The 27276-nt window shown below is 45.4% G+C and overlaps 1 protein-coding gene across 2 annotated transcripts in view; it reads left to right on the top strand.

The window, feature by feature from the left end:
* TNFSF14 (TNF superfamily member 14) overlaps window positions 1-27276 on the top strand; it is a 93537-nt gene that overhangs the window by 58323 nt on the left and 7938 nt on the right. For both annotated transcript variants that reach the window (XM_085600522.1, XM_085600521.1), the window contains one exon: window positions 5314-5350. In XM_085600522.1, the coding sequence (XP_085456648.1) occupies window positions 5314-5350 (37 nt within the window). The remainder of the gene's footprint in view (window positions 1-5313; window positions 5351-27276) is intronic.

The raw sequence follows: 27276 nt of genomic DNA, 5'->3' as shown, positions 1-27276 counted from the left end.
AGTGATTTATAGGACTGATTAAAAGTAATATAATTATATTTTAATGCATATTAATGTTCCATTTTTTAAAAATGTAATTACTGCTATCACAATATTTTATATAAAACGTTTATTTTATTTTAATAATGTTTTAAGATTAAATTAAATTCAATTTTTTTATCTAGTTTAAATGAAGTAATTTATTGGAACATTAATTTCTATATGAATTTTATTTTAAGTCCCAACCACCATTGATTTCTATGAGAGGGGGTTGTATGTTGGAACCGCTCATTCGATTACCATGTTACCTTTTCCACTCAGGATGTTACAACGAATATGCCTTTACCCAGCATGCCTTTACAGGGAATTTCATTGTAAAGGCATGAATTATAAAGGCATATGCATGGTATAGGTTACTTGTGTTAACGGTATCCACATTGTAACCACCAGCACCCACCAAGGCCCATCCCATGCCGCAAACCCTAAACACACCCGATAACCCCAGTCCTGACAACCATACCGCCCCCAGCCCTGAGCCTTAAAACCTGGCCCTCAGCCCCGAAAACTACCCCAACCCCAGCCCTGAGCTAGCCTCCACAAACTTACTGTCGATCCCAATCCAGGCCCTGTGCCCTAAAATGCCCTCATGTGGCGCTCATCCGTCAACACCGTCCCCAGTCGTGAGCCCTGAAACCCAGACCCCCAGCCCTAAAAACTCGCCCGACCTTAGCCCTTACAAAAAACTCACACCTTCCCTAAGCCCTAAAACTTGGCCCCAGCCCCAAAAACTACTTACCAAGCCCCGTCCTGATCCCTTTGACAACATCCCACCGACTTTTACCTCAAACACCTCCCACCCCACCCATTCGCTCCGAAGACTGTTCTGTTCCAAGTCTAGAGTGCTGACTACCTTTACCACTCATATGCCTTTACCCCCTTTACAGCGAGAATCGTTGTAAAAGCATACACGGTAAGCCATACTCATTTTAAAATTGTGCGTGGTAAAGGCTATGCATGATAGGGGTAGTTGTGGTTACAGTTGCAATGTAATGGCTGTTTCCCATGGGAGGGTATTGCAGCACCAGTGGTTGGCTATGTGTGGTCCTGGACATATTTTACCCAAAGGAGAGAATGGGAGGTGCTAAAATTAACACAGCACCCAAAATGTGAATAGTCCACCTAAACTCAACAAGGACAAAAAAAGAGAGAGGGGAAAGACAAAAAATGTCTTAATACTGCCCTCACACATTTTGCAGTGTCATGCTTCTTCATAGGGCTGCATCAGACATCCAGGTGCCGGCCAACACACTGGATGGAGCGCACATTTTTTTTAGTATGTATGAAGATTAGTAGTGAGGGTAGAGTAAATGTAGAGGAACAAAAAACACATAAAGAGACACAAAACTTAAAAGAAAAAATATTCCCTCAAAAAAGGACCAAATAGTGCAGACACATACAGTTAAAACTACCTGAAGGGCAACACTCGTCTTTTATTCCTGTTACCCCTTGGTAGGATTAAAACATGCAAATTGAGATATTCAGGGGAGGTAAAAGCCCCTATATCCCTGCTGCAAATTTGTGTGTTGGTCTACACCTGGATATCTGATGTGGCCCTATGATGAAGCATGACACTGCACAGTGTTTGAGGGCAGTATTAAGACTTTTTTTGTCTATCCCCTCTCTCTTTTTTGTCCTTGTTGAGTTTAGGTGAACTATTCACATTTTTGGTGCTGTGTTAATTTTAGCACCTCCCATTCTCTTCTTTGGGTAAAGTATGTCCAGGACCACATACGGCCAACCACTGGTACTGCAATACCCTCCCATGGGAAACAGCCATTACATTGCAACTGTGACCACAACTACCCCTACCATGCATAGCCTTTACCATGCACAATTGTATGTGTCTGCAATATTTGGTCCCTTTTTGAGGGAATATTCTTTCCTTTAAGTTTTGTGTCTCTTTATGTGTTTTTTGTTCCTTTACATCTACTCTACCCTCACCAATCTTCATACATACTAAAAAAAATATGCGCTCCATCCAGTGTGTTGGTCTGCACCTGGATGTCTGATGCGGCCCTATGATGAAGCATGACACTGCAAAGTGTGTGAGGGCAGATTTAAGACATTTTTTGTCTTTCCCCTCTCTTTTTTTTGTCCTTGTTGAGTTTAGGTGCACTATTCACATTTTGGGTGCTGTGTTAATTTTAGCACCTCCCATTCTCTCCTTTGGGTAAAGTAGTTGACCTATTGTAGCACTTCTCTGTTGAGTGAGATTTCTATTGTGGTAGGGGAGTCAGAGAAGGCTTAGTCTCTTGTCTCTTCTTTTTTGTGATAATTGGTCCTGGACATACTCTAGCTCTGAGCCTGGAGTACACTTACTGCTGTTTTGGGTCATTTTTGCCTGTAGTAACTTTAGAGAGCAGTTTATTAATAGGCTTTCTCTTTCAGTAAGTATACACTCCCTTGTCCTGCCCACATTTACTACTAAGGGCCTGATTATGAGTCTGCCGGTCTACAGACTGCCAGACTCACGGTGGTGCGGCGGTGGCAGTCCAGCCACCAGCAGTCCATCTGCCCCAGTACAAGTTGGGCGGTCGAACCAGAATTGCACTGCCGCAACCACCAGGGATCAGAGATCTCTGGAGGTGGTGCAGCGGTCTTGAGGCCGCAATATGATTTGTCCCCCCAAGCATTTCCTCTCTGCCATGGTTATCATGGCGGTTCCTACTCCATGAAGACTATGGTAGAGAGGAAACAAAATGGCCCTAAAAGGCCCCCTGTTGCCTGTGGGCCATGGGGTGCATGCTGGGGGCCAGTACCTGCATGGCATGGACTGCACCAGACACTACTGTGGGAACGCCAAAGAATCACCTTTTAGTGACTAAAAAAATCATAATCTGGCAGGCATTGCGCACACAGGTCTGGTGGTGCGGGTGTGGGGCGCTGGTGGGCGGTCCCACTCCCGCACCGCCAAACTCATGATCAGGCCCTTAAAAGTAGTTAACTTGCATGTGAGGATTTCCCCATGAAAAATATGAGAGGTGGAGAGTTGCACCCCTAGGTGTTTGAATTGCATTTTGTAGTAAGTAGTACTACTGTAGTACTACTTTACATATCACAAAATGCAGTTTGTGAATCAGACCCTTAATGTGAAAAAACAAAAGTAAATGATATGAAGGTTATTTAAGAGCCTACTGCAGGTGCACCCAAATATAAGGGCTCTCAACCACCACAACTGTGTAGTCTTCATTTCACTTCATGCGTTTTACTTTCACCGCTCAATACTTCCTGTCTCTTTTCACTCTCTTGCATGTTCTTCTCCATCCCTGCTTTTCCCTACGTTGTTGTTTTTCTATCTTTTTCTCCCACCCCCTTTCTCTCTTTTATGACTTTCTCCTTTTTGTTACTGATCAAAGTTTGATGATAAAAAAATCCCCTCCAAATAAGTGCCAGTGTGCACCACTAGCAACTACTGGCACACATGCAGCACTGGAGTGGACAGTGTGCAGTTACAGTGATTCTATGCCTATCTTAAAAGTTACTCTTAGAGCTCAATATGGAGATCGGTGATCTGATCGCCGGACCGCCAGTGTGGCGGTCGGGATGTCGCCAAACAAGCTGGTGGCATCCACACCAGTGTATTGCGACAACACAGCTAGCCTGCCAGTGTTGTGTCGGGCAGTGCAACAGCGGCAGCATACTTCGGCTTATAGAGAGCCTGAAGCATATGCTGCCGCCATGACAGGGCCACTTACGTGTCAGTGCACTATGTGTCATGCGCCATTTTGTGCATGGCACACAGTACACGCACAATAGTGCAAGCAGAAGGAGGCACACCATGTACCCCCATGCACGCACCCAATAGAATAAAATGCCCTGGGGCCCTGTTTGGGGTCCCTTTACCTGCCTTTCCACCAACCTGTTCATGGTGGGGTCCCTACCATGAACAGCTCGTCGGAAAGGCAGGTTGTAATCTGCACCGCAGTGCCAGCATCGGCACTGCAGCAGCAGTCCACTGCTTTCCCCAATGCTGCCCCATCAGGATTCAAGATCCTGGCGATGGCTGTAGTCTTGTGTTGGGCTGATAGTGGTGCAGCCGACTAACTCATAATCGGGTGGTTGGGCCACCGAGGTTGCGGTGGTTTGGACATCCATTGCAGGTCTAGCAGTCTTGGGACCGCCATACTTGTCATCAGGCATTTAGGGGCTGAATTTGATAGTGGTCAGGCCACACACCAACAGGCCATCGGTGGCAATACAGACCACTGCCTTTGACACAGTCTCAGATCCCTACGGGGTGGCAGTCGGAGTCGCAGCCCAGAATGATGGCGGTGCCAAGTCAGGCACTGCCATCAGGATGTAGATACCCCTTTCTGACAACCTGTTAATGGTGGGAACACTGCCATGTACAGGCTGTCGGAAAGGGATATTGGTGGCACTAAACAGGGCCCTGTCCCTCGTGGGCACTTCAAAGTGGCCCTGGGGTACATGTAGTGCTCCCCCTCACCTCTATATACCATGTGTAATGCACCACATGGTGCATGGCACATGGTGCATGGACATGTAGGAAGTGCTTCTTTTATCGGTGGCTTGTGCTGCAGCCTTTTTCCTGGGCCACAGCACAAGCTGCAGTGAAAAGGAGCACTTTGCAGCAGGCAGCCCTGCGGTGGCATCCTAATGAGGTGGTTGGATCACCGACTGCTTGTTGGGCAGTCCCCTGAATGCCGTGAAAGCAGTCGGTGGTCATATCGACCTCTATTGTAACCGCCCCCTTAGTCTCTGACAGCATATAGATAGATGACACCCCTGAGAACTTGTGGGGAGAGGAGATTGTATTTGCCATGAGCTTGCTGGGAGAGGCCATTAGTCTCTAGAAGTATTAAGTATGTAAGGAGCAATGGTATTGCCCCTGTAAGTGTGTAATTGTGCTCAGACAGAAGTTTCTAATCCCTATCAGTATGTAGGATGCAAAGGCGGTAGTACCTGGGTTAAAGGAAGTTACTTACCCTATAAGGCTGTGAGAAGTGGAGGTAATAAATCCACAACATGTTGAAAGAGAGTATTTATATGGGCAATGGGGAAGGGTAGGGTTATGGAGTATTGTCAATCAGATCATGTGAGAAGGGCAGAGTGGGAGAGCATTGTTCTGAGCATGTAGGAAGGGTAGCATGGGAAAATATTGTTCCTCTGAGCATGTGGGAAGAGTTGGGTAGAAGAGTATGTTCAGCTGAGCATGTTACAAGGGTTGGATGGGTCATTTGAGCATGTGGGAAGTTGTCAATGTAGTAGTAATTGCTCTGTCACTGATCCACTCCTTTTTCCTCTTAATTTCAGAAACGTGTTAATGCCAGCTTTGAGAAGATGATCCAAGGTAAGGAGGTGTTTGATTTTGGAAAGTTAATATAACCTTTTCCTAGATGAACATACTTACATCTATCCAAGAAAACCCATTTACCCAAGCAGTGATGCGCATTGAAGAAATCCAAGATAGTGTAATAGATCTGATCAAAAGAATCACTGATTACCAAAAGAATCCCCGTCCAATGAGATATCATAATCACAGTCTCCAGCTATATGACCAATTATGTTATTGGAGATCTTTCAAGGAGATCAGAGATGATAAAAACAACCTCACGCAAGCCAGTAATGAGGAGCATACTGTGCTATTGAGGGACCAGAGATGACTGCAGCAGCCCCATACTAGGGGCGACCACATGTAAGGGATACATGTTGTACATGTTGACCCATGTAAAGGACCAGAGCTGCCAATATTTAGTGATCGGTGCTGAGACAGAATATCGATTCAAAAATATCGACTTGCACAAATATCGAGTTGTAAATATCGGTGGTCAGAAATATCGACATACCGATTCTCGTAGTCAAGAATTTTGATTTTAGGTAAGTAATATTGATGTTAAAAAGTTTGAAGTGTTTACTATCGTTTGCAAAAATATTGTTTTTAAAAATATAGTTTGTTTATTAATGTTATGTATTTTAGTATTTAATTTATATGTATGTGTTGGCTGTTTTTTTGTATAAGAATTGTTTGTATTTTTAATATATGTGTTACATTTGTAGTAGTTATTAATTTGTTTTTATTTGAATTTTACATTTTTAGCTCCATAGTGGGTTGTGGGTTTATAGGGGAATAGGGTGGGAAGTAATTTAATTATATGACATTTATTGAATTTGTTTTACTGATTAATATTTGTTTATTTGGGATGTTATTGTGTTAAATGTGTAAAGTTATTTATTATTCATTATTTAACAATTGTTTGTTAATTAATTTAATTTAATTAATTGGTAATTAATTTTAGTAATTTTGTAATTAATTTTAGGTGTGTGTTGTGGTGTTTATAGGTGTTAAGGGTTGGAAGTAATTTATTTTTAATTGATGAATTAATAATTGGCTGGTAATTGATTTTAATTAATTAATTGGTGATTAATTATGGTAAATGTGTAATTAATTTTAGTTGTGTGTTGTGGTGTGTATAGGTGTTAAGGGTGGGAAGTAATGTATTTTTAATTGATTAATTAATAATTGAATGTTAATTCATTTTAATTCATTAATTGGGAATCAATTATGGTAATTGTGTAATTAAATGTAGGTGTTTGTTTTGGTGTTCATAAGAGTAAAGGGTGGGAAGTAACTTGTATTTAATTAATGAGTATATAATTGTTATGTTAATGTTTATTATTTGATATGTATTTTGGGTAATTGTTTAATTTTTGTTTTGTTTTTACTTTTAAAGGGGTAAAGGGTGGGTACTAAATACATTTTAATTACTTTATTATTAGTTGTTAATAGTAATAGCTTTTAAATTATAAATAAGTTTTAATTGTGTTTTTTTTATTATTTTAGAGTTTAATTTAGGTGTGTGTTGTGGATGTCATAGTGTTACAGTTTGTGTAGTCAATGCTCATTAGCTTTTATTTATTTATAATATTTTTTAAGTTGATTATTAATTATGTTAATTTTGGAATAAATTAAATTAAAAATGTTAAAGTGTCTTGTTATTGGTGTGGTGTTATTGGGTCGGAAATAAAATAAATACATTTATGCATTAATTAATTTGTTTGTTTGTAAATATTTTCTAGCTTAAAATAATTTTATTTTATAAATCTATTTACTATTTTTAAATAATATAATATTTGTAGTTTTTTTATATGTAATTAATATTATAATATTGTTAATTTGTATATATTTAATGTATTTGATTTGTAATTTCTAAATATTGTTTATTTTAAAATACTTTTTATAAGTTTTAATGTTTTTTATTTTAACTGTTTGAGTTTGAATAGTAATTTTTGGCTCCTCGGTATCCAACACTTTCCCTACTGTTGCACTCAATGAAGTGGGAATAGTAATTTTAACCCCTTTGATATCCAGCACTTTCCCTAATGTTGCACTTTTTGGAGTGGGAATAGTAATTTTTACCCTCCGTTATCCAACACTTTCCCTACTGTTGCACTCATTCTAATGGGAATAGTAATTTTTACCCCTTTGCTAACCAACACTTACCCTACCGTTGCACTGATTTGAGTGGGAATAGTACATTTTAACCCTCCACTATCCAACACTTTTCCTACTGTTGCACTCACTGGAGTGGGAATAATAATTTTTACCCCTCTGCTATCCAACACTTTCCCTACTGTTGCACTCTTGTGAGTTGGAATAGTAATGTTTTCCCCTCTGCTATCCAACACTTTCCCTACTGTTGATCTCACTGGAGTTGGAATAGTAATTTTTACTCCTCTGCTATCCAACAGTTTCCCTACTGTTACACTGTTTAGAGTGGGAATAGTAATTTATACCCCTCCGCTATCCAACCGTTTCTCTTCTGTTGCACTGACTGGAGTGGGAATAACATTTTTTCCCCTCTGCTATCCAAAAGTTATTCTACTGTTGCATTCAGTGAAGTGGGAGTAGTATTTTTTGCCCTCCTCTATCCAAGTCTTTCCCTACTGTTGCTCTCACTGGAGTGGGAATAGTAATTGTTACCCCTCCGCTATCCAACACATTCCCTATTGTTGCACTCACTGGAGTGGGAATAGTATTTTTTACCTCTCCGCTATTCAACAATTTCCCTACTGTTGTATTTACTGGAGAGGGAATGGTCATTTTTTCCGCTCCGCTAACCAACACTTTCCCTACTGTTGCTCTCTCTGGAGTGGGAATAGTAATTTGTACCCCTCCGCTATCCAACACTTTCCCTACTATTGCACTCTTTGGAGTGGGAATAGTAATTTGTACCCCTCCGCTATCCAACACTTTCCCAACTGTTGCTCTCACTGGAGTGAGAATAGTAATTTTTAACCCTCTGCTATCCAACACTTTCCCTACTGCTACACTGTTTGGAGTGGGAATAGTAATTTCTTCCCCTCCGCTATCCAAGACTTTCCCTACTGTTGCTCTCACTGGAGTGGGAATAGTAATTTTTACCCCTCTGCTAGCCAACAGTTATTCTACTGTTGCATTCAGTGGGGTGGGAATAGTAATTTTTACCCCTCCGCTTTCCAACCCTTTCCCTACTGTTGCACTCTTTTGAGTTGGAATAGTAATTTTTTCTCCTCCACTATCCAACACTTTCCTTACTGTTGCTCTCACTGGAGTGGGAATAGTAAATTTTTCCCCTCTGCTATCCAAGACCTTCCCTACTGTTGCTCTCACTGGAGTGGGAATAGTAGTTTTTACCCTTCTGCTATCCAACACTTTCCCTACTGTTGCACTCACTGGAGTGGGAACAGTAGTTTTTACCTCTCCGCTATCCAACAATTTCCCTACTGTTGCATACACATGAGTGGGAATAGTAATTTTATCCCCTCTGCTATCCTACACTTTCCCTACTGTTGCTCTCACTGGAGTGGGAATAGTATTTTTACCCTTCTGCTATCCAACACTTTCCCTACTGTTGCACTCACTGGAGTGGGAACAGTAGTTTTTACTAGGGGTGGGCGGAATTGGCGGAAGGCACTTCCGCCAATTCTCGCGAGAATGCCCGCGATTTCCGCGATCACGCGATATTTCCGTGATCGCGGAAATTGGTGCTTCCGGCCTGCCGCTGCCGTTACAGTGACCATGTGTGTCTGTAACGTTGCGGCGCCAACGTTCCTGGGGTCCCTCGAGTCAGCTCAGCTGTCCAGGTCCATCAGTGGGGGAAAGGGCGGAAGACGTTGCCCACCGCTGATGTGTGGGGCGGGGCTTCCATGCAGTTCACATGCCTTCTGTTTATGGGCCAGAGACCGAGCAGAGCAGCAGATGAGGAGACTGAACCTCCTGGAGACTACGCGGGGATTGCGCTCGAGTCAGAATCACGGATCGGGTAAGTGACGACGACCTGGGGGAAAAGCACACCTGCCCAGCCTCGACCTAGCTCCCTAATGTTTTGTGCTGATAAAGCGTTACTGAATTTGAGCTTCCACTCGGGCCCCTGCTTTATTTATATCTGTAAGTGCTTCCTGTTGTGGTTGGCCAGGCAACAATTTCCGTTCCCTCCCGGAAATTGCGACAATTCGGCATTTCCGCGTTCCGGTCGGAACGCGGAAATGTCGAATTGTCGCAATTTCCGGGAGCGGAACGGAAATTGTCGCCCACCCCTAGTTTTTACCTCTCCGCTATCCAACAATTTCCCTACTGTTGCATACACATGAGTGGGAATAGTAATTTTATCCCCTCTGCTATCCTACACTTTCCCTTCTGTTGCTCTCACTGGAGTGGGAATAGTATTTTTACCTCTCCACTATCCAACACTTTCCCTACTGTTGCACAGTTTAGAGTGGGAAGAGTAATTTTTACCCCTCTGCTATTTAACACTTTCCCTACTGTTGCACTCTTTGGAGTGGGAATAGTATTTTTTACTACTCCGCTATACAATACTTTCCCTACTTTTGCACTCTTTGAAATGGGAGTAGTAATTTTTACCCCTCCGCTATCCAACACTTTTCCTACTGTTGCACTTACTGGAGTGGGAATAGTAATTTTTACCTCTCCGCTATCCAACAATTTCCCTACTGTTGCATACACATGAGTGGGAATAGTAATTTTATCCCCTCTGCTATCCTACACTTTCCCTTCTGTTGCTCTCACTGGAGTGGGAATAGTATTTTTACCTCTCCACTATCCAACACTTTCCCTACTGTTGCACAGTTTAGAGTGGGAAGAGTAATTTTTACCCCTCTGCTATTTAACTCTTTCCCTACTGTTGCACTCTTTGGAGTGGGAATAGTATTTTTTACTACTCCGCTATACAATACTTTCCCTACTTTTGCACTCTTTGAAATGGGAGTAGTAATTTTTACCCCTCCGCTATCCAACACTTTCCCTACTACTGCACTCTTTGGAGTGGGAATAGTAATTTGTACCCCTCCGCTATCCAACACTTTCCCAACTGTTGCTCTCACTGGAGTGAGAATAGTAGTTTTTAGCCCTCTGCTATCCAACACTTTCCCTACTGCTACACTGTTTGGAGTGGGAATAGTAATTTCTTCCCCTCCGCTATCCAAGACTTTCCCTACTGTTGCTCTCACTGGAGTGGGAATAGTAATTTTTACCCCTCTGCTAGCCAACAGTTATTCTACTGTTGCATTCAGTGGGGTGGGAATAGTAATTTTTACCCCTCCGCTTTCCAACCCTTTCCCTACTGTTGCACTCTTTTGAGTTGGAATAGTAATTTTTTCTCCTCCACTATCCAACACTTTCCCTACTGTTGCTCTCACTGGAGTGGGAATAGTAATTTTTTCCCCTCTGCTATCCAAGACCTTCCCTACTGTTGCTCTCACTGGAGTGGGAATAGTAGTTTTTACCCTTCTGCTATCCAACACTTTCCCTACTGTTGCACTCACTGGAGTTGGAACAGTAGTTTTTACATCTCCGCTATCCAACAATTTCCCTACTGTTGCATACACATGAGTGGGAATAGTAATTTTATCCCCTCTGCTATCCTACACTTTCCCTACTATTGCTCTCACTGGAGTGGGAATAGTATTTTTACCCTTCTGCTATCCAACACTTTCCCTACTGTTGCACTCACTGGAGTGGGAACAGTAGTTTTTACCTCTCCGCTATCCAACAATTTCCCTACTGTTGCATACACATGAGTGGGAATAGTAATTGTATCCCCTCTGCTATCCTACACTTTCCCTTCTGTTGCTCTCACTGGACTGGGAATAGTATTTTTACCTCTCCACTATCCAACACTTTCCCTACTGTTGCACAGTTTAGAGTGGGAAGAGTAATTTTTACCCCTCTGCTATTTAACACTTTCCCTACTGTTGCACTCTTTGGAGTGGGAATAGTATTTTTTACTACTCCGCTATACAATACTTTCCCTACTTTTGCACTCTTTGAAATGGGAGTAGTCATTTTTACCCCTCCGCTATCCAACACTTTTCCTACTGTTGCACTTACTGGAGTGGGAATAGTAACTTTTACCTCTCCGCTATCCAACAATTTCCCTACTGTTGCATTCTTTGGAGTAGGAATAGTAATTTTTTCCCCTCCGCTATCCAAGTCACTTTCCCTACTGTTGCTCTCATTGGAATGGGAATAGTAATTTTTACCCCTCCACTATCCAACACTTTGGTGCCCAATCCGATCCGGGTCGGAAAGCACTCCGACTGAGCCGGATCCGGAGTGTTTTCCGACCAAGCCGGAGTCCTGCAGTCTGACCGAGCAAGTACGATGCGGCCGTATGCTGCCAGACTCGGTTCGGTCAGACTCCCATAGAAGTCAATGGGAGCCGGTCGTACGACACGTACATGGGCTTTGACTAAATGGGTATGTCTCGTGCAAGGGTGCCCCCTACAGTGGGTACGCGTCGGTGCCATCTGCACCGTACATGCCTGTGTTGGGGGGACCCTTGGGTCTCCCCCTGTGCCCGAGTCATAGGGCTGCGGGTGACAGGGACTACGACGCGGACCCCCAAAGGCAACCACCGGACGTTTTGCGAGCCGGACACTCCAGCTCGCATAGGCTGTCCGACACGTGCATCGCACTGGCTCGGTCATAAATCGCATCCATTGCATGCCACGGTTAGCTTCCGACCGAGACGTACGGAGTGGTTCGGACCCGGAAACGACTCGGTCAATGAATTTCACGTAGCTCGCATTGTACTTGCTCGCTCGTACAGCTGTACGAGTCGGGCGGAAAACACGCGTACGGCTTGTAGTTTTTCCAGCCGGATCGCGTTCGGTGCCCTTCCGACCCGGATCGGAATTGGCCCCTTTATCTAATGTTGCCCTCACTATGAGGCTCAATGTGGAATTGTAGACTCGCCGTGTGCAGCAAGGGGTGTGAGGCTCAACCCCTTCACTTGTGTGCCAGCTCAGTAGGATTTACCACATCAGGGGGTGTCCAGTGTGGGTCACACATGTTCAGCCGAATGACCTGTGATTCTGTTCCAATGGATGCAATTCCATTAGTGTGAGGATGAGTAATAAAGGTGTTCGTCATACTCCAAGGTGCCTCGTCTCTGTCAATGCTGGTCTCTTGCCACTTGGCATGCGGCATCTCTGGCATACTTGCTATAGATAATGCATAGGAGTCCATGTGTAGTTTAGCGACATGCATGCAGTTGTTCATGGATTAGGCTCCCTATTGGGCATGTAGTACATGGTCGTGTATGTTTTTTTGCGAGGTCAACCACACAATGGGCCAGCACCAGTTGCTGAGGGTGTGTCTCCAGTGCGCAGGTCGGCCTTCAATTTCCTGATCCGGTGTAATGGTTCTTTGGTGATTGTGCATGCATTGTCTCTGGGTGTGCCATGTGACACTGGACACTCCTCACTTTACACACACACCTGTTGCAGTTGTCCTTCTGACATCCTAGTCTTTGTGTGCAAGATGGGCCATTTGGCAGGGAGATGGCGCCTGCTGCTGCAGGCCCTGCACAGGCACCCAGTGGCCACACACACAAGATGTTGTGCATCATGTTTGGCTCGCTCACATATGCCATGCTAGTCCACTGCATCTGTACCTCATGCTGCAACACCCTCTGCATCATGCACATGATCCACAGATAGATCCACTCCAAGTTACGACAGAGCATCCCCCAGGTCCATGACGACATCCATCTCATATACTGCCCTGCCCTCTACGGAGCAAGTACATCCAAACTCCAAGGACACTGGTCCACTTCCAGGGGGCATCTGCACACCTCAGCTTCTACACCCTGTGCCCCAGCCACCTCACCGTCCACCATAGATAGCTGCAATGGATCACTGTCTGCTGCGGGATGTCCTCCACACACCCCACCCACACTCAGGAGGCAGTCCACAAACCCGACCCCACACCAACCTTGCACGTCTGTCATCCTAGATCCCGTTGGTCCATCTCCGTGCATCCAACCTTGCCCTGGCCACCGTTCTTCACATCCACCGTACTCCAGCATACAGGACATAGTTCTCCCACCTGGCCACAAATACCTGGGACTCCCTCCCCGGGTACCTCCACATGGGCCATGGCCTCTATGCCTTGATGATGATCTCCCAAATAGGTCTGTCCGCACAGTTTAGCAAGTCCCCCCTCAGCAGCCAGAGCCCATCACAGGTGAGTGTTGTTCTCCATGCCTACATTGAATGATACTTGTGACCCATGTGTGTCCTGTACCAGACTCTGTTCCCAGGGGATGGATGGCTGGAGTTGGTTCAACACTCAGGCATAGTTAGACATTTCCACACACATATGTCGTAGAATAATGCAAAATGACAGCAACATCTCCTGTGCATAACAATGTGAATTTATTTTTGGTGGGGTGAGTCTTTTGGTACATGTGCTAAGGTGCTCTACCGGGGGAATAGAATCCAAAGTTCACTGGGGGAGATGGCATCCTTGGCATTGGAAGTCATCAGAGTCCAGACCACAGTGTTGGTCATCATTGGTCAGACTGTGACCAGCAAGTCCATGTGGCAGAGAATGTCATTGGGTGAGGTGCTGCTGTTGCGCCAGAGGGCCAGGTGCCAGGCCAGATGACCTGGGAGATGGGGATGGTCCGCTGACTCTCACGGTCTTTTACGTGGACGACCCACTTTCCTCCGGGGACCCTCAGATGCAGGCCTTGCCGATGCTGGGGACGCTCCGTCAGATGAATCCTCCTCCTCCTCCCTCCCTGTGTCTGGTGCTGGTCTACGCCTGGTGGCACAGGGAGGGTTTGCCAGACTTTGGGCGATCTGACGGAGTGATTGGCTCACGTCCCTGTGCACCGCCAGGAGCTCAGCCAGTCTTTCCTCCATCCGTCCTTGGTGTTGTTGGTGACTGGCATGATGCTCGACCTGCAGGTTCTTGATCTCATCGAGGGTCCCCTGCATCCCGGAATGTCTGGACACAACCTGGTCCATGCCTCTGGTGTCACGCCCGTATGAGTCCAGGATGTTGCGTATGTGTGACATACCGGGGTCCTGAGCTGGCTGGTCAGGTTCACGCCTCCGCCTGCCTCCACTCCCACCACCCCTGCCCACACGAGCCTGGCCTGCCGTTGTGGGCACATCGGGTCTACGGGACCCCTGAGGGATGGCATCGGCAGGGTTGTCTGCCTCCTCCTGGGTGCCCGCAGAACCTTGTCCCTCGTGGTCAGACTGGCTGTGTTGTTCAGTGCGAGCAGGGATCCTGGGTGTGTCCTGGGATGTGGCGGGAATGGGGGTGGTGGTTGGCACAGATGTACCTGACGCAGGTGCTGCAGGTGCTTGTACACCAGAGGGGCCAGGTTGGTCGGGTCATCCACGGAGTGGTGAGAGTCGTCGCTGCCGGTGGGATCGTCTTCACGCGGTGCCTGGGACTGTGATTCTTCCCCCCCAGTGTTGGGGGGAGATCGTCGACGTTGCCCTTTGTGTGAGAGAGAGACAATGTTAATGCTGTTTCATGCCACATCCATGTTTCATACATATTCAAGTTGACACAGTTCCCCCAGGCAGCTGGATGTCCCTGGTATTCCTCTCATTGTCCACTTGGGGATGGGTATGTTGCGGGGGACAGATTGGGATGTTCTCCTGAGTGTGTGGCCTGTAGATAGTTGGCTCTGATCAGGCGCACAACACCCATTGGGCTCACCGGGCTTCTGCCCCCCCGTCATGTGTGTCAGCCCGGCTGAGACAGCCTTGCGGGCTGGCGTCCGTCTAATTGCAGCCGGACCCGAGTACTTCACAGGTGTATGGTAGACCATTTACTCGTAAATGAGGCTTTTGTTGTGTTTTCACCCCTTCTTACAGCCACTCTGCCTATGCCTGGTAGATTTAGCCCCCCCCCCCCCCCCCCCGAAATCTTTTTCTGCCCCCCCCCGGAAATTGGCTCTAGTTGCCCGCCTTGCTCTGATGCTTACTTGGCTCCGGATTGGTCTTGTTGTGTCACATGTCCATTGTGGGAGTGGGTGTATCCGTTGCCTGCCCCGGGGGTGTGTGCTTGTGTTGGGGGGGTGTGACCGGGCGTGCTGTTGTGTGTTGTGTGAGTTGTAATTGGGTCTCCCAGGTGATATGTGTGTCCCCTCATGGTGTATGCTGGCATGACAGTGTGTGTGAGTTCCTGTGCTAGATGCCTGTGCTTGTGGAGTTCGTGTTTGAGTGTACAGTGGTCCCAGGAGGGCCTTGTGCTGCATACAGCAGGGCCCAGTGTCAGCGACCTTGTTAGTAGTTTGCCAGTCCCTGTGCATTGTGCATTGGTATGTCCCTATGCCATATGGGCTAAGGACATTGGTGTCTGCGTCTCATTTTCATGATGTGTTGTGTGGGGCCCACCCTCCCAGCCTCCCGGACATCCAGTCTTGTGTTTGTGGTTGTTGTAGCCTTGGACATGGCCTTGCCTTGATTTGTGAAGGGTGAATGGTGACGTTCGTGGCATGGGCGTGGTTATTGAGTGTGGTTGTGTGCGGTGAGTGCTTGGGGGTAGGTGTGTGCATTTGTTGTTGTTGGGGTGTGGATGCCATTCCCCCCATGTTACGTGAGTTGTTTGTGTACTCACCAGGCTCTGTGACTCCTTCTACTCCGTGTAGTCCCACCGGTGGTAGCATGGCCATCACCTTCTCCTCCCAGGGATGGTAGTGTACGGGTCTGCGGGGCGGCCCACCTCCAGTGATGTTGGTCTGGGCATGTTCTTCATTCATCTTCCTCTTGACCGCCCTGCGCAGATCGTACCACCTGGCTTGGCAATTATGCCTGGTCCTTCGAACGGGCGCAACAGCATTCACCTTGTCGACGATCCTCTGCCACATGGCAGATTTTTCAGATATGCTGGTCTGTCTGACCATTGTTCCAAACAGCTGTGGCTCGACTCTGATGACTTCGTTGACGAGGAGCTCCAGCTCCGCCATAGTGACCTTTGGATTCTTGTCTGTGGGCATGGTGTGGGGTGTGGGTGTGGGAGGTTGTGGGTGTGTGGGTGTGAATGTGTGTGTGTGTGAATGTGAAGAGGGGGATGTTTTTGGGGGAGGTTGTGTGAAGGTGTGTGAGTGGCGGTGTAGCTAAGGTATGAGTTATGTGGGGTGGTTTGTGTGTGAGCTCTGTCCGCAGTAGGTCTGTTGCAAGGGCTCATGGTTTGTGTGTGTGGGCCCTTTTTATTGGTCAATTTGTGGGGGTGGCTGTGTTTGAATTTTGGTGGGTGTGTTATAAGAGGTGGTTGTGTTTGGGGCCTCTGTTGGCCAGTTTGGATGTGGCAAGTCAGTCATTGAGTTGTACTTTGTCATGTAGACGTGTTTTGTGTTTTTGTGCGAGTCGCTTTGGCCCTCCTTGTGCTGTTTTCCACAGTCCTGGTACTGTATGTGTCTTTTTCGCGTAGGTACGATCCGTACATTCGCGATGCTGTGTGAGGGTGCTGGGGTACGGTGTTGGTGTGCGGCAAGTAAATGCGGTGGGGGGGCTGGGGGTACAGTGCGGACAGGGTGGTGTACGGTGCAGACATATTGGGGGGGGGCTGTACGGCTCGTACACGGGCATGAGTTTACCCGTGTACATATGTGCTTCAGCGTTGGCTCCGTACGGGCCTTTTTACGTGCGATTGTGTATTCGGACGGGCGGTCGGGATCGTACTTGCGCGCTCTGACTTGTGTTTTACGATTTGTAAGTTAAACTTTCCGGATCACTTTCGAACCCTTTTCCAGACGATATTCGGACGTGGACACTTTCCGACGCACGCTCGTGGACTTTTCCCAACACTATTCGTAGTTATTTTTCACGTCCCAATCGTACTTGCCAGTTTGTACGGTACTTGTGCAACTCGTACGTAAAAAAATACGGATGCGGGTCGTACGCAAATTATTTTTACCGGATCGGAATCGCCACCTTAGAGGTGTTGTTTACATTACTTAAAGGTCACTATCAGGTCTATATTCCCAATCTGGATAAAGTGGGTTATATTTCTGCACTAGCACTGTTACACATATTTTTGATATTTTTTATCGTTTGGGAAAGCCCACGACAGGATACATTGCTATAATGACAAACCAAGATAACCAGTTTCACAAAACTGCATTTATGCAAAAATCTCATGAAATGTTTTAATGAGGAAAACTATAACGTTTTAAACTACGTTTGAACATAGGCAATTTTATGAACTATGATTGTTTATTATTAATCATTGATTCATATTTCCATGTTTAAAACTTTGCTGCTAGGGTATTGAATATGTATTTATTTGTATTTATGAAATGATCAAATGAAAATGAATACAATGCCATAAAATCATCATAATTTTTTAAGTAGTTACTTAATATGAATTTTAATATTAAATAAGTACAAATTTGCAATATGGAAACTTGCTTAAATGTCAAACTAGAAGGTTTGCCAACATAAGTATGTTTTCTCTGTCTAGTGGGTGAGTTACGTAACTTTGCACAAGCACTGTCACTTTAAAAAGGGAAAAAATGCCGATGAGCGTTGTCATCTGATCAAGGTCCAGGAAGGACCGAAACGCGTCATGGCCAACTAAAGAAAAAACTACTGGTTGAGCACTGAAACGTGGTCCATGCCTGCTTTGTCTGCCTGGAAGGATGAACTGAGTGAAGCAGCGTTCGAATATATATATACCGGACACCGACACGGGGGGGTTTTGGTAATACAGTCATTTATTCCATGATTTCACTGCGACGCGTTTCGGCAAAAACTGCCTTGATCACACAGTATATATATATATATAAATGTTCCCCACTGAAAAAACTAAAGGTTAAAGTAACGCTATAGTTAGATGAAATCTTCAGTGAAAACATAATGTTTTAAAATCTAATAACCACAGAAATTCTCAAGTTATAGTTATCTCAAGTAACTGTTACTCGTGCCCAAAGGTAACTATAACCTGCACTCTCGCCATACAAAGCTTATTCATCAATAATTTCATTGCAAATGTTACAGTGATATTCTCAATTATGTCATAAAAGATATCATGAGTGATGTAATATGTGTGGCAATTAGCAGTGCATTGTTAGGGCACAAGTTATAGTTACCTTAGGGTATGAGTCATAGTTACTTGAGATAAATATAACTGGTGAATTTTTGTGGCTTTTATAGTTCAAATGTAATGCTGTTACTGAACATCAAAATAACGTTAATTTAACCTTTGGTTTCTTCAGTGAATTTCTAGGTTTTTCTTAAATAAAGTAATATTTTATAACCATGCGTAAACCCAACGTAAACCCAACATCCCATTGCGCATGCTGCTGAATTTCTAGGTTTTTCTTAAATAAAGTAATATTTTATTACCATGCGTAAACCCAGCGTAAACCCAACATTCCATTGTGCATGCTGCTGCCAACCCCCACAGGCAGCCAAATCCCTACTCCTCCTCTACACCCAACACCCACCCTATATGTAAAGCAGAGCTATAATTTTTATAGAAAATATTACATAATTTTGAACCAAATGTTTATTCCAATAATGACCTAAAAATACTTAGGTCCCGATTATGATATCGGGCGGTCGGACCACTGTCCGCTATTGCCAGGAAATGGGTCACAGCACATGCCACAGTGTAAAAAAGTGTTACATCAAACAGGGGCAGCCCTATCACCCGAACCTGGGGCAAATAAAGTTTATAATCATAACAACGGTTCAAGCACCAAATTACAGAAAAAAAAACATTTAAATAAAGCCCAAATACATGAAAATGATACCCATGAACCAACAAACAATATATTTTGCAAAATATCTTATGTATAAAAACAATAATACAAAGTGACAATAAAGCAATAAGACGATAAACTGACAGGTGCTCATATAGTTACACAACCAACATTACAGAAAAGACAATTGACAGTCTAAGCAATAAAACAATGGCAGAGGCAAAATAAATACAGAAAGCTGAAGCGAAAAGATTGCAAAAACAGAAATGGCAATAGATGCATCCTCTTCAATGTATGCCAAAAAAGAGTGTCAATGGCGTTTCAACCACAATAATTAGTATGGACATCATCAGGACAGAAAAATAAAAATCAGAGCATCCAATAGGTAATTTTCAAAATCGGAAATCAATCAAGGCCTTCAATGTGACTCAGTAAGGCCCATGCAAAGACAACAGGGCAGGAATCCAAATCAGTCAAAGTTCCAACCAACAATGTGGTAGAAAATTATGAACAAATCATGTATTGAGCGCTCTAAATTTGAACACCGGTCCGTAACAAATGCAGGATGAATCTTCTGCAACAATGCTCGACAAATCTGGCACCCGACCACTTTGATCACAGTCCGCTGTTGCCAGGAACAGGGCCACAGCACATGCCACAGTGTAAAAATGAGCACTTAGTGCACATCCCTGCACTGTGTGCGATGCACCATGTGGTGTCGAGGCACTGCATATGCCAGTGGTGCACGAAGGATGATGACCCTATTTGGGGCCCCCACAGTCCCTTTCCAACAGCCTTTTTATGGTGGAGAGACCGCCATGAAAAGGCTATCGGAAAGGGACATTGTAATCCTGATGGCGGTGCCTGCCTCGGCACTGCCATCATTCAAGGGATACGATTCAGACCGCCGTCCAACTGGTTCATAGATCCTTTTGGAGGCAGCGGTCTTCCCCCCTATGGTTTTGGTCTGAACACCTATATCATAATGCGATGACCAAAGACTTTGTGGTACTACATTGGACGTACAATACACCATCAACTGTGGTCTAAGGTGGTGGTCTGTCAGGCTCAATTAAGAGGCTGACATGTAGACCTCTGTTCTCAGAGCGTGAAACTGCACCTTACTGCAGGGTGTGGCATACGTGCCACACCATGCAGGAACTGGGGGTGCAAAACCAGGGGAGCTCTACATGTGCCTCCAGCATCCACCCACAGGCCCAGGAGCAGCAGGGGGTCCTGGCCCCCTCTCTTTCTTCTCCATCACTCTTTTCATTGCGGGCTCACCACCATGAAAAGGGCTGTGGAGAGGCAACTCCTAATATGCTGGGCAGTGGCACAGCGGTACAGCCAGCATATTAGTGATCCTGACCACTGCACAACCGTTACGGGATCCTTGATCCTCGGCAGCCACTAGTAAACATGCAGCCCAGTCGGTTCAGAAGCAACTTTGCTCTTCTTCTAGTAAGCAAGAGCATTTTGCATGCCCTCACTTGTATGAAGCAGAGCAGAGTTTGCTATAGCTTGGCTTGGTCCTGCCAAGTCATAGCAAACTGCAATGTCCCTGAGGGCACCCCGCGACATTGCAAGAGTTGGACCTGGGGCTCCTGAGGGTCTTGTATGGCTCCAAAAAGGAGCCATGTGGCCCTCCTCATTTCTTGACTTTGCCCTGGGGAGGTGTTAGCCCCGGGACGGCGTGGCTCTCCTGCACTCAATTTAAAAAAGTGCTGGAGAGGTGGCAGCCCCCGGGACTGCGGGGAGGTCCACACAGCCCCTCACATTTTTTCAAATAACAGCCTCACGGAGGTGGCAGCCCCCAGGGCAGCAGTGGGTCTGCACGGCCCCCACATTTTTTCAAATAAAAGCCCCGGGTAGTGGTGGCCCTCGAGGCTGCGGGGGGTCCATGAGGCCTCTCTGCATTGTTTTTGGCATAAAGCCCTGGGAGTTGGCAGTCCCTGGGATGGGGATGTCCAGAGCCCCCCATTTAAAAGGAAAGAAGCCCTGGGGAGGTGGTGGTCCCTAGGGCATAATAAGCCCCAGGAGGGGGGGCTGTGGGCCCCCATCCTGTTTTTACATAATGTCCCTGGGTCCTGGCCCACCCGGGGGCCAAAAACAAACAAAGTGCAGGTGTCCGTGCTTCGTATTTTTGTAAATTTTTAGCGGGATGCAGACCCAATGTGACTCTCGCTGAATTTCTTCTTTTAAAAAAATGCTTTTTTGGCCTTTTTGGTCCCCCCAAGCGGCATAAGGGGTCAGGGAGGGTGCAGAAAGTGCAATTAGGTGACATGCTCTCTACCGCAACCTCGATCACTTGCGGAGTCCCACAAGGGTCCGCTCTGTCACCCCTATTGTTCAACATATACCTACAGCCTTTGATTCGAATGCTTAATCAAATGGACTGTCAGGTATATAACTACGCAGACGACACCCAGATTATCATCCAGCTGGAGGATAGCCAGAATGCTTTTACCAGATTGCAAAATATCCTGAGAAGTACAGCTAACTGGATGTCCGGCAACTCCCTAAAAATCAATCCGGACAAAACCGAGGTGTTGCCGATTACCATCGTTGGCAACCCTTGGTGTGACCGTTTCTGGCCTGGGGAGTTGGGCACGCCTCCAGAACCGGCTGAGGTGGTTAAGAGCCTGGGCATCCAGGTGGACAGCAAGCTGTCCATGAAAAAGCAAGTCACAGCTGTGGTGGGCTGTTGCGTCGGCCTCCTTCGCCAACTCAGGAAAGTTTCCCCGCTGCTCTCTTTTTCCACCCTAAGGAGCGCGGTCTCTGCAATGATTTTGGCTAGGTTGGACTATGGCAATTCATTGTATATAGGCCTCCCACAGGGCCTTTTAAACAGAATGCAGACGGTCATGAACGATGCTGCCAGGCTCATTTTTAAGAAGTCGAGGAGTACCCAGGCATCCCCCCTCCTGCGGGAACTCCATTGGTTGCCAGTCAGGCAGAGGCTAATGTTCAAGGGGCTCTGCATTGTACACAAAGCGCTTCATGGCAGAGCACCCACCTATCTGAAATCTCGCCTGTCCCTTTACAAACCAGGGAGGGTGCTTAGATCTGCTGATTCCATATATTTGGTTCAGCCACGCTGTAGACTGACCACTGTGGGTGGGCGTGCTTTTTCACATACTTTGCCAGCTATGTGGAATAAACTACCACTGAAACTCCGCAATGAAAAGAAACTAATGCCCTTCCGCAAGCAATTAAAAACTGTGCTTTTCCAGCAAGCGTGGGGTGGCCGCTAAATTTCTAATTTGATGCATCTTTTTATTGTGTAGCTGATCCTAACAAAGCGCTTAGAGACCCCTGGGTTATAGTGCGCTATACAAGTCACAAGAAATAAATAAATAAATAAATAAATCCTGCCCTCTTCTTTTTTCTGTCACTCGGTTCAACCGAATCACAAGATGGCTGCCACCACTTCCTGCTTTGATGTGTTGGCAGGCAATTACATTTTAGTAGGGTTTCAGTAAGATTTTGGACTCTCTGATATATATATATTTTTTTAACTTAAATATCTCTGAAACTACTAAATGGATTTACACCAAATACCAAAAAGTACGCTTTCTGGACAAACATCTTGCATTCTGCCATATTTTGTGGAATTCAGTACAGCGGTTTGCACTGTATTCGTTTTCAAAACATGAAAAATCCCCATAGACATAACATAGGGAAAACGTGTTTTGGGACCCCTCTTTTATCTCGGCTCCCCCTTGACGGATCACCCCAAAACTTCCAACACAGCAGCTGAACCATCAGTGATGTCATCAGTGATATCACTGACCATGTCATAAGTGAATTAATAGTTATAAAGAGCTCAGCTAACTATAACTGCTGGACTTCTCTAGTTTTGTACGAGTGAAATGTGAGCCTAACTAAAATGTCTCTGTAACCTTTGTTTTTTTCAGTATAGAAAAATTACTGGTGGTCACCGGTAGGTAACAATAGTTAGGTCCTAGTTTCCATAGTAAAAGCATTTTTTGACTTGCCTATATCTTTGACTTTGTTTGATGAATCTTCCCCAACTTTTCCAGAACAAGTGTGCCAGTGAGTTTTATTGTGCATGGAAAGATTCAGAGTGATTTGTCAAGCAGAGTTGAGAAAAAGAGGGGGGGGTAAAAAAAGTGCATTTCTCGTGTTCATATCCATAGAGATTTTAGATACAAATACAGCCTGAACCACTGGATGGAATTACACCAAATTTGGCAGAAAGGTAGCTCTAGGTCCAGAAAAATAAATCTGTTCAGTAGTTTTAAAGATATTAAAGAAAATCGAAATTTGTATATCTGTGGCTGTGAAGTATTCACCACTATTTCTTGGCGAATTGCGAATACTCACACGAGCAGGAATGCCATGATTGGCTGGCTGCAACCTGTGTAGAAAGTTGCAGCCATTATTTTAAGTAACGAGTCACAGTCCCCGGGCCCGATATTAAAGATGAAAACTTGTATAAGGGGTCAGGTTAGAGGAAGTCTGACCCCATTGCTGAAATATAGGGGTGTTTCAGAGGCCACTTATACATAAAATACATTGAAGAAAACTGTTTCTTTTCCCCATGTGCTATATTCGCATATTTGTCATGATGCTCAGCGCAGCACCCCATGTAAAGTTGCAATGAATTTCCAAATATTACTGCAAATATTCCTAAAAAATACATTCACACCCACTCACAGACCCACTCAGAGACTCACGCAAACACTCATTGACCCACTCAGACACTTATGTACCCACTCACAGACCCATTCAGACACTCATGCACCCATGAGATGCGGGCTGGTCCTCATACCTCAACATTGGCCCAGACCCATCCGTCAGTTCAAATGGCTACATCCAGTCAATCATTCTCAACTCTAAGCCTACCTATGAGTTTATCTTTTTGCCAAAACACTCCTTCCATAACTATCATAAACCCCTTAAATGAGGAATTTAGCTGAAGCAAACAAGAATTATCACTAATAAAAGAAGTATGCACGGAGGGTGACAACTCAAGACAAGCACTGGAGACAGCGGAGGTAGTAGAAGGAGAAAGACAAGATTAATCAATTAAAGACATGTTAGCCATCAGTTTTAGAGAAATCAAGGACTTGCAAATATAACAAGCCCAAGAGATAGCAACGTTTCACGAAAGACTTTAAAAACTGGAGGACAACATGTCCAATACGCCCACAAACAAAATGAGGCAGAGAATGGTATCTCAGATCTAGAGAACAAACTGATCACCATTCAACAAGAAGTCACCCACATGGAGAAAGTTAAAAATCAAATGGAAATCAAGCTACAGAACTTGGATACCTATAATAGATGATCTAACCTTCACCTGATGGGCATACCAGAAGGGAGTGAAGGCACCCAAGTATTAAAATTTACTGAATCACTACTAAAGAAAGTCATGCCAGAATTGGGGGTGGATTTAACAATTACATGGGCTCATAGAGTCGCGGCACAGAGACAGATGAATGCAAGTACCCCCGTACAATCCCAGACGAATGCAAAGTACCCCGTACAATACTATTGAATTCACTGACTATCGAATTTAGGATCAAATTTTAAGTTTAAGTACAGCAGATTCATTTAAGGAGAAGGAGGGCCAGGCGTTGATAGTCCAACAATCAAAGATGATAGTACTTGTAAAGGGCCAATTTTTCTTGTTTTCAGACACAGGGGAGGCTCAATCATTACTTATGTAAATGTCAATGAGAATAGTTAATATTTAGTAATGGCCTAAAGATTTAATGGAGATCTAAACTTGCTATTAGTAATGCTTGATAATCACATGGGGCCATGGCGGGGGTGGGGGGGGGCAGCATCAGGATTCATATTTCGGATGGGTTGCGGTTAAGCATAGAAAGGGTGCACTGCAATGGCATCCAGGCTAAAGTTGAGGATAAAGACGGAAACGTGGGCGATCCGTCTCCATGGGAGGTTTATTTATTTATTTATATCATTTATAGAGCCCCCGAATCACCCCAACCGGGGTATCTACGCTCTGTGACGGCCTTTGCCTACCAGGGAAAAGAACATTAAAACAGTGTGGTTTTTAGCAGCTTTCTGAAGACTAGATAGTTGGAGCAAAGCCGTAGATGGGTGGGCAGTTGGTTCCAGTAGAGTGGAGCCAGATAGGAGAAAGCTTTCCCCCCAACCGAGTTTGTTGTATACAGGGCATGTGGAGGAGATCCTTGGACCCAGAATGAAGGTTCCTGGTTGGTATATATCTGACTAGCTTATCTGTCAGATATCGTGGTACCAAGTTGTTTAGGGATTTAAAGACCATGCAACAAATCTTGAATTTGATCCTTTTGTAGATAGGTAGCCAGTGTAGCTTTTTGAGTAAGGGGAGCGAGGCTGTTCTGGGGGGCGCCTTGGTCACTAACCGGGCGGCCGTATTCTGGACTACCTGCAATTTGTTCAAGGAAGATTCCTTGGCTGGAATCAACAAAGCATTGCAGTAGTCCAGGCGGCTCAGGACCAATGCTTGCATCAGGGTCTTCCGTGTGGAGAGTGGTAGGAGGGGGAAGACTCTGCGGAGGAGGCTAAGTGTGTGGAAGCAGGCCCCTGCTGTTGTGGAGGCATGCTCCTCTAGGGGGAGCTTTTGGTCAATTCGAACACCTAGATTCTTTACCACTCGTTTCGGGGCTGGGGCCGGGCCCAGTTCCTCTGGCCTCCAGTTGTGCGACCACCTCACTTCTGCTTCTCTAAATAACATAATTTCGGTTTGCCTGCATTCAACTGCAGGTAGTTGTTACTCATCCAATCAGTGATGGCTTTCATGCCTTCCGGAATGGTGGTCTGGATTTTAGTGTTATTTTTATCAAAGGAGAGAAGCAGTTGGGTGTCGTCGGCGTAGGAAATTGGAATAAATCCTAGGTTCCTTAGTAAACCAGCTAATGAGGTGACATATATGTTGAATAGGGTAGGGCTCAAACATGAGCCCTGGGGTACGCCCTTGGTTACACAAGTGGTATGGGATCTGAAAGGGTCCGGGTTGATGGTCTGGGTTCTCTCGGCTAGAAAATCAGTCATCCATTTTAGCGCATTCCCTGGATTCCTATGTCTCTGAGTCTCCTAAACTGGGTCTGGTGGGAGATGGTGTCAAATGCTGCAGACAGGTCAAGCAGTATTAGAAGCACTGCCTGACAATTGTCTGCTTGCATACGGATGTTATCTGTAACTGTCACCAACGCAGACTCCATGCTATGTTTAGGTCGGAATCCTGATTGTGAGGGGTCAAGGCAGTTGGAGGACTCAATAAATTCCGACAAGTGCTTATTTATGTGCTTCTCAAGAAGCTTACTAAATAGGGGGAGCAAAGAAAGAGGGTGGTAGTTGGAGACATCTTCTGGGGAGATTTGGGGATTTTTCCTGATAGGAAGAATCTGTGCTGCTTTCCACTCCTTGGGGAGCTTGCCTTCCTTCAAGGAGCTGTTTAAAATGGAGCGAATAGGCGCTGCCAGATGCTTGGCGAGCAAGCCTGTGGTCTTGGCTGGAATCGGATCTAAAGGGGAGCCTGATTTAACCATTTTTAATAGTGATTTGGTCTCCTCCAAGAGGAGCGCTGGAAATTCCTCTAGTTTAAAAGTGCTGAGAGTAGTAGTAGGAGGTTCAGATATGTGACTTAAACGAGAGCCGTTAGCCGCAGTGATCTTGTTGTATATTTTATCTTTTTTCAGTATTAGTTGTTCTGCAATATTGTCATAAAGAATCTGGGATAGGGCCTCTTCCGTGTTGCATGCCTTGGGGTTGGTAAATGATTTTAGGACCTGAAATAGTGCTTTGGGGAGTTATCTGCCTTAGTTATCTGCCTGTTCGAGTTGAAGAGCAATATGCACTTTTCGGGCAGTTTTCAGGTCGCTATGGTATTTGGACAGAGCCGATTTAAACCTTTCTTTGTCAAGCGGGTCAAGTGTGCGGCACCAACGTCGTGGTCGTTTTTTGCAATGACTTTTTTCGGACCAAAGATTAGGGGTGTACCAATGTGTCTAAGGCCGTTTTGAGAACAGAGGGATGTTTTCAAGGGAGCCAGAGTGTCAATTGAGGATTGCAGGCTTGTCTTAAAAGCAGTTAAACATTCCTCCATGCTGTCGGAATCTGAGTACTGTGGTGGAACAAAAGTGTCTTGGAAGAGAGTGGGCGTTAATTTGTGCCACTGTCTGTATCTCCTAGTGGTGTTAGTTCTAGGGGCTATGTGTTCCTTAGGGCCCGTAATTCGGAACTCGATCTTAGAATGGTCTGACCATTTGAGAGGGTAGGTTGTTCC

The sequence above is a fragment of the Triturus cristatus genome, chromosome 4_2 (genome assembly GCF_964204655.1).
Source record: "Triturus cristatus chromosome 4_2, aTriCri1.1, whole genome shotgun sequence".
Classification (NCBI taxonomy): domain Eukaryota; kingdom Metazoa; phylum Chordata; class Amphibia; order Caudata; family Salamandridae; genus Triturus; species Triturus cristatus.
This window is presented reverse-complemented; position numbering and strand designations above follow the sequence as displayed.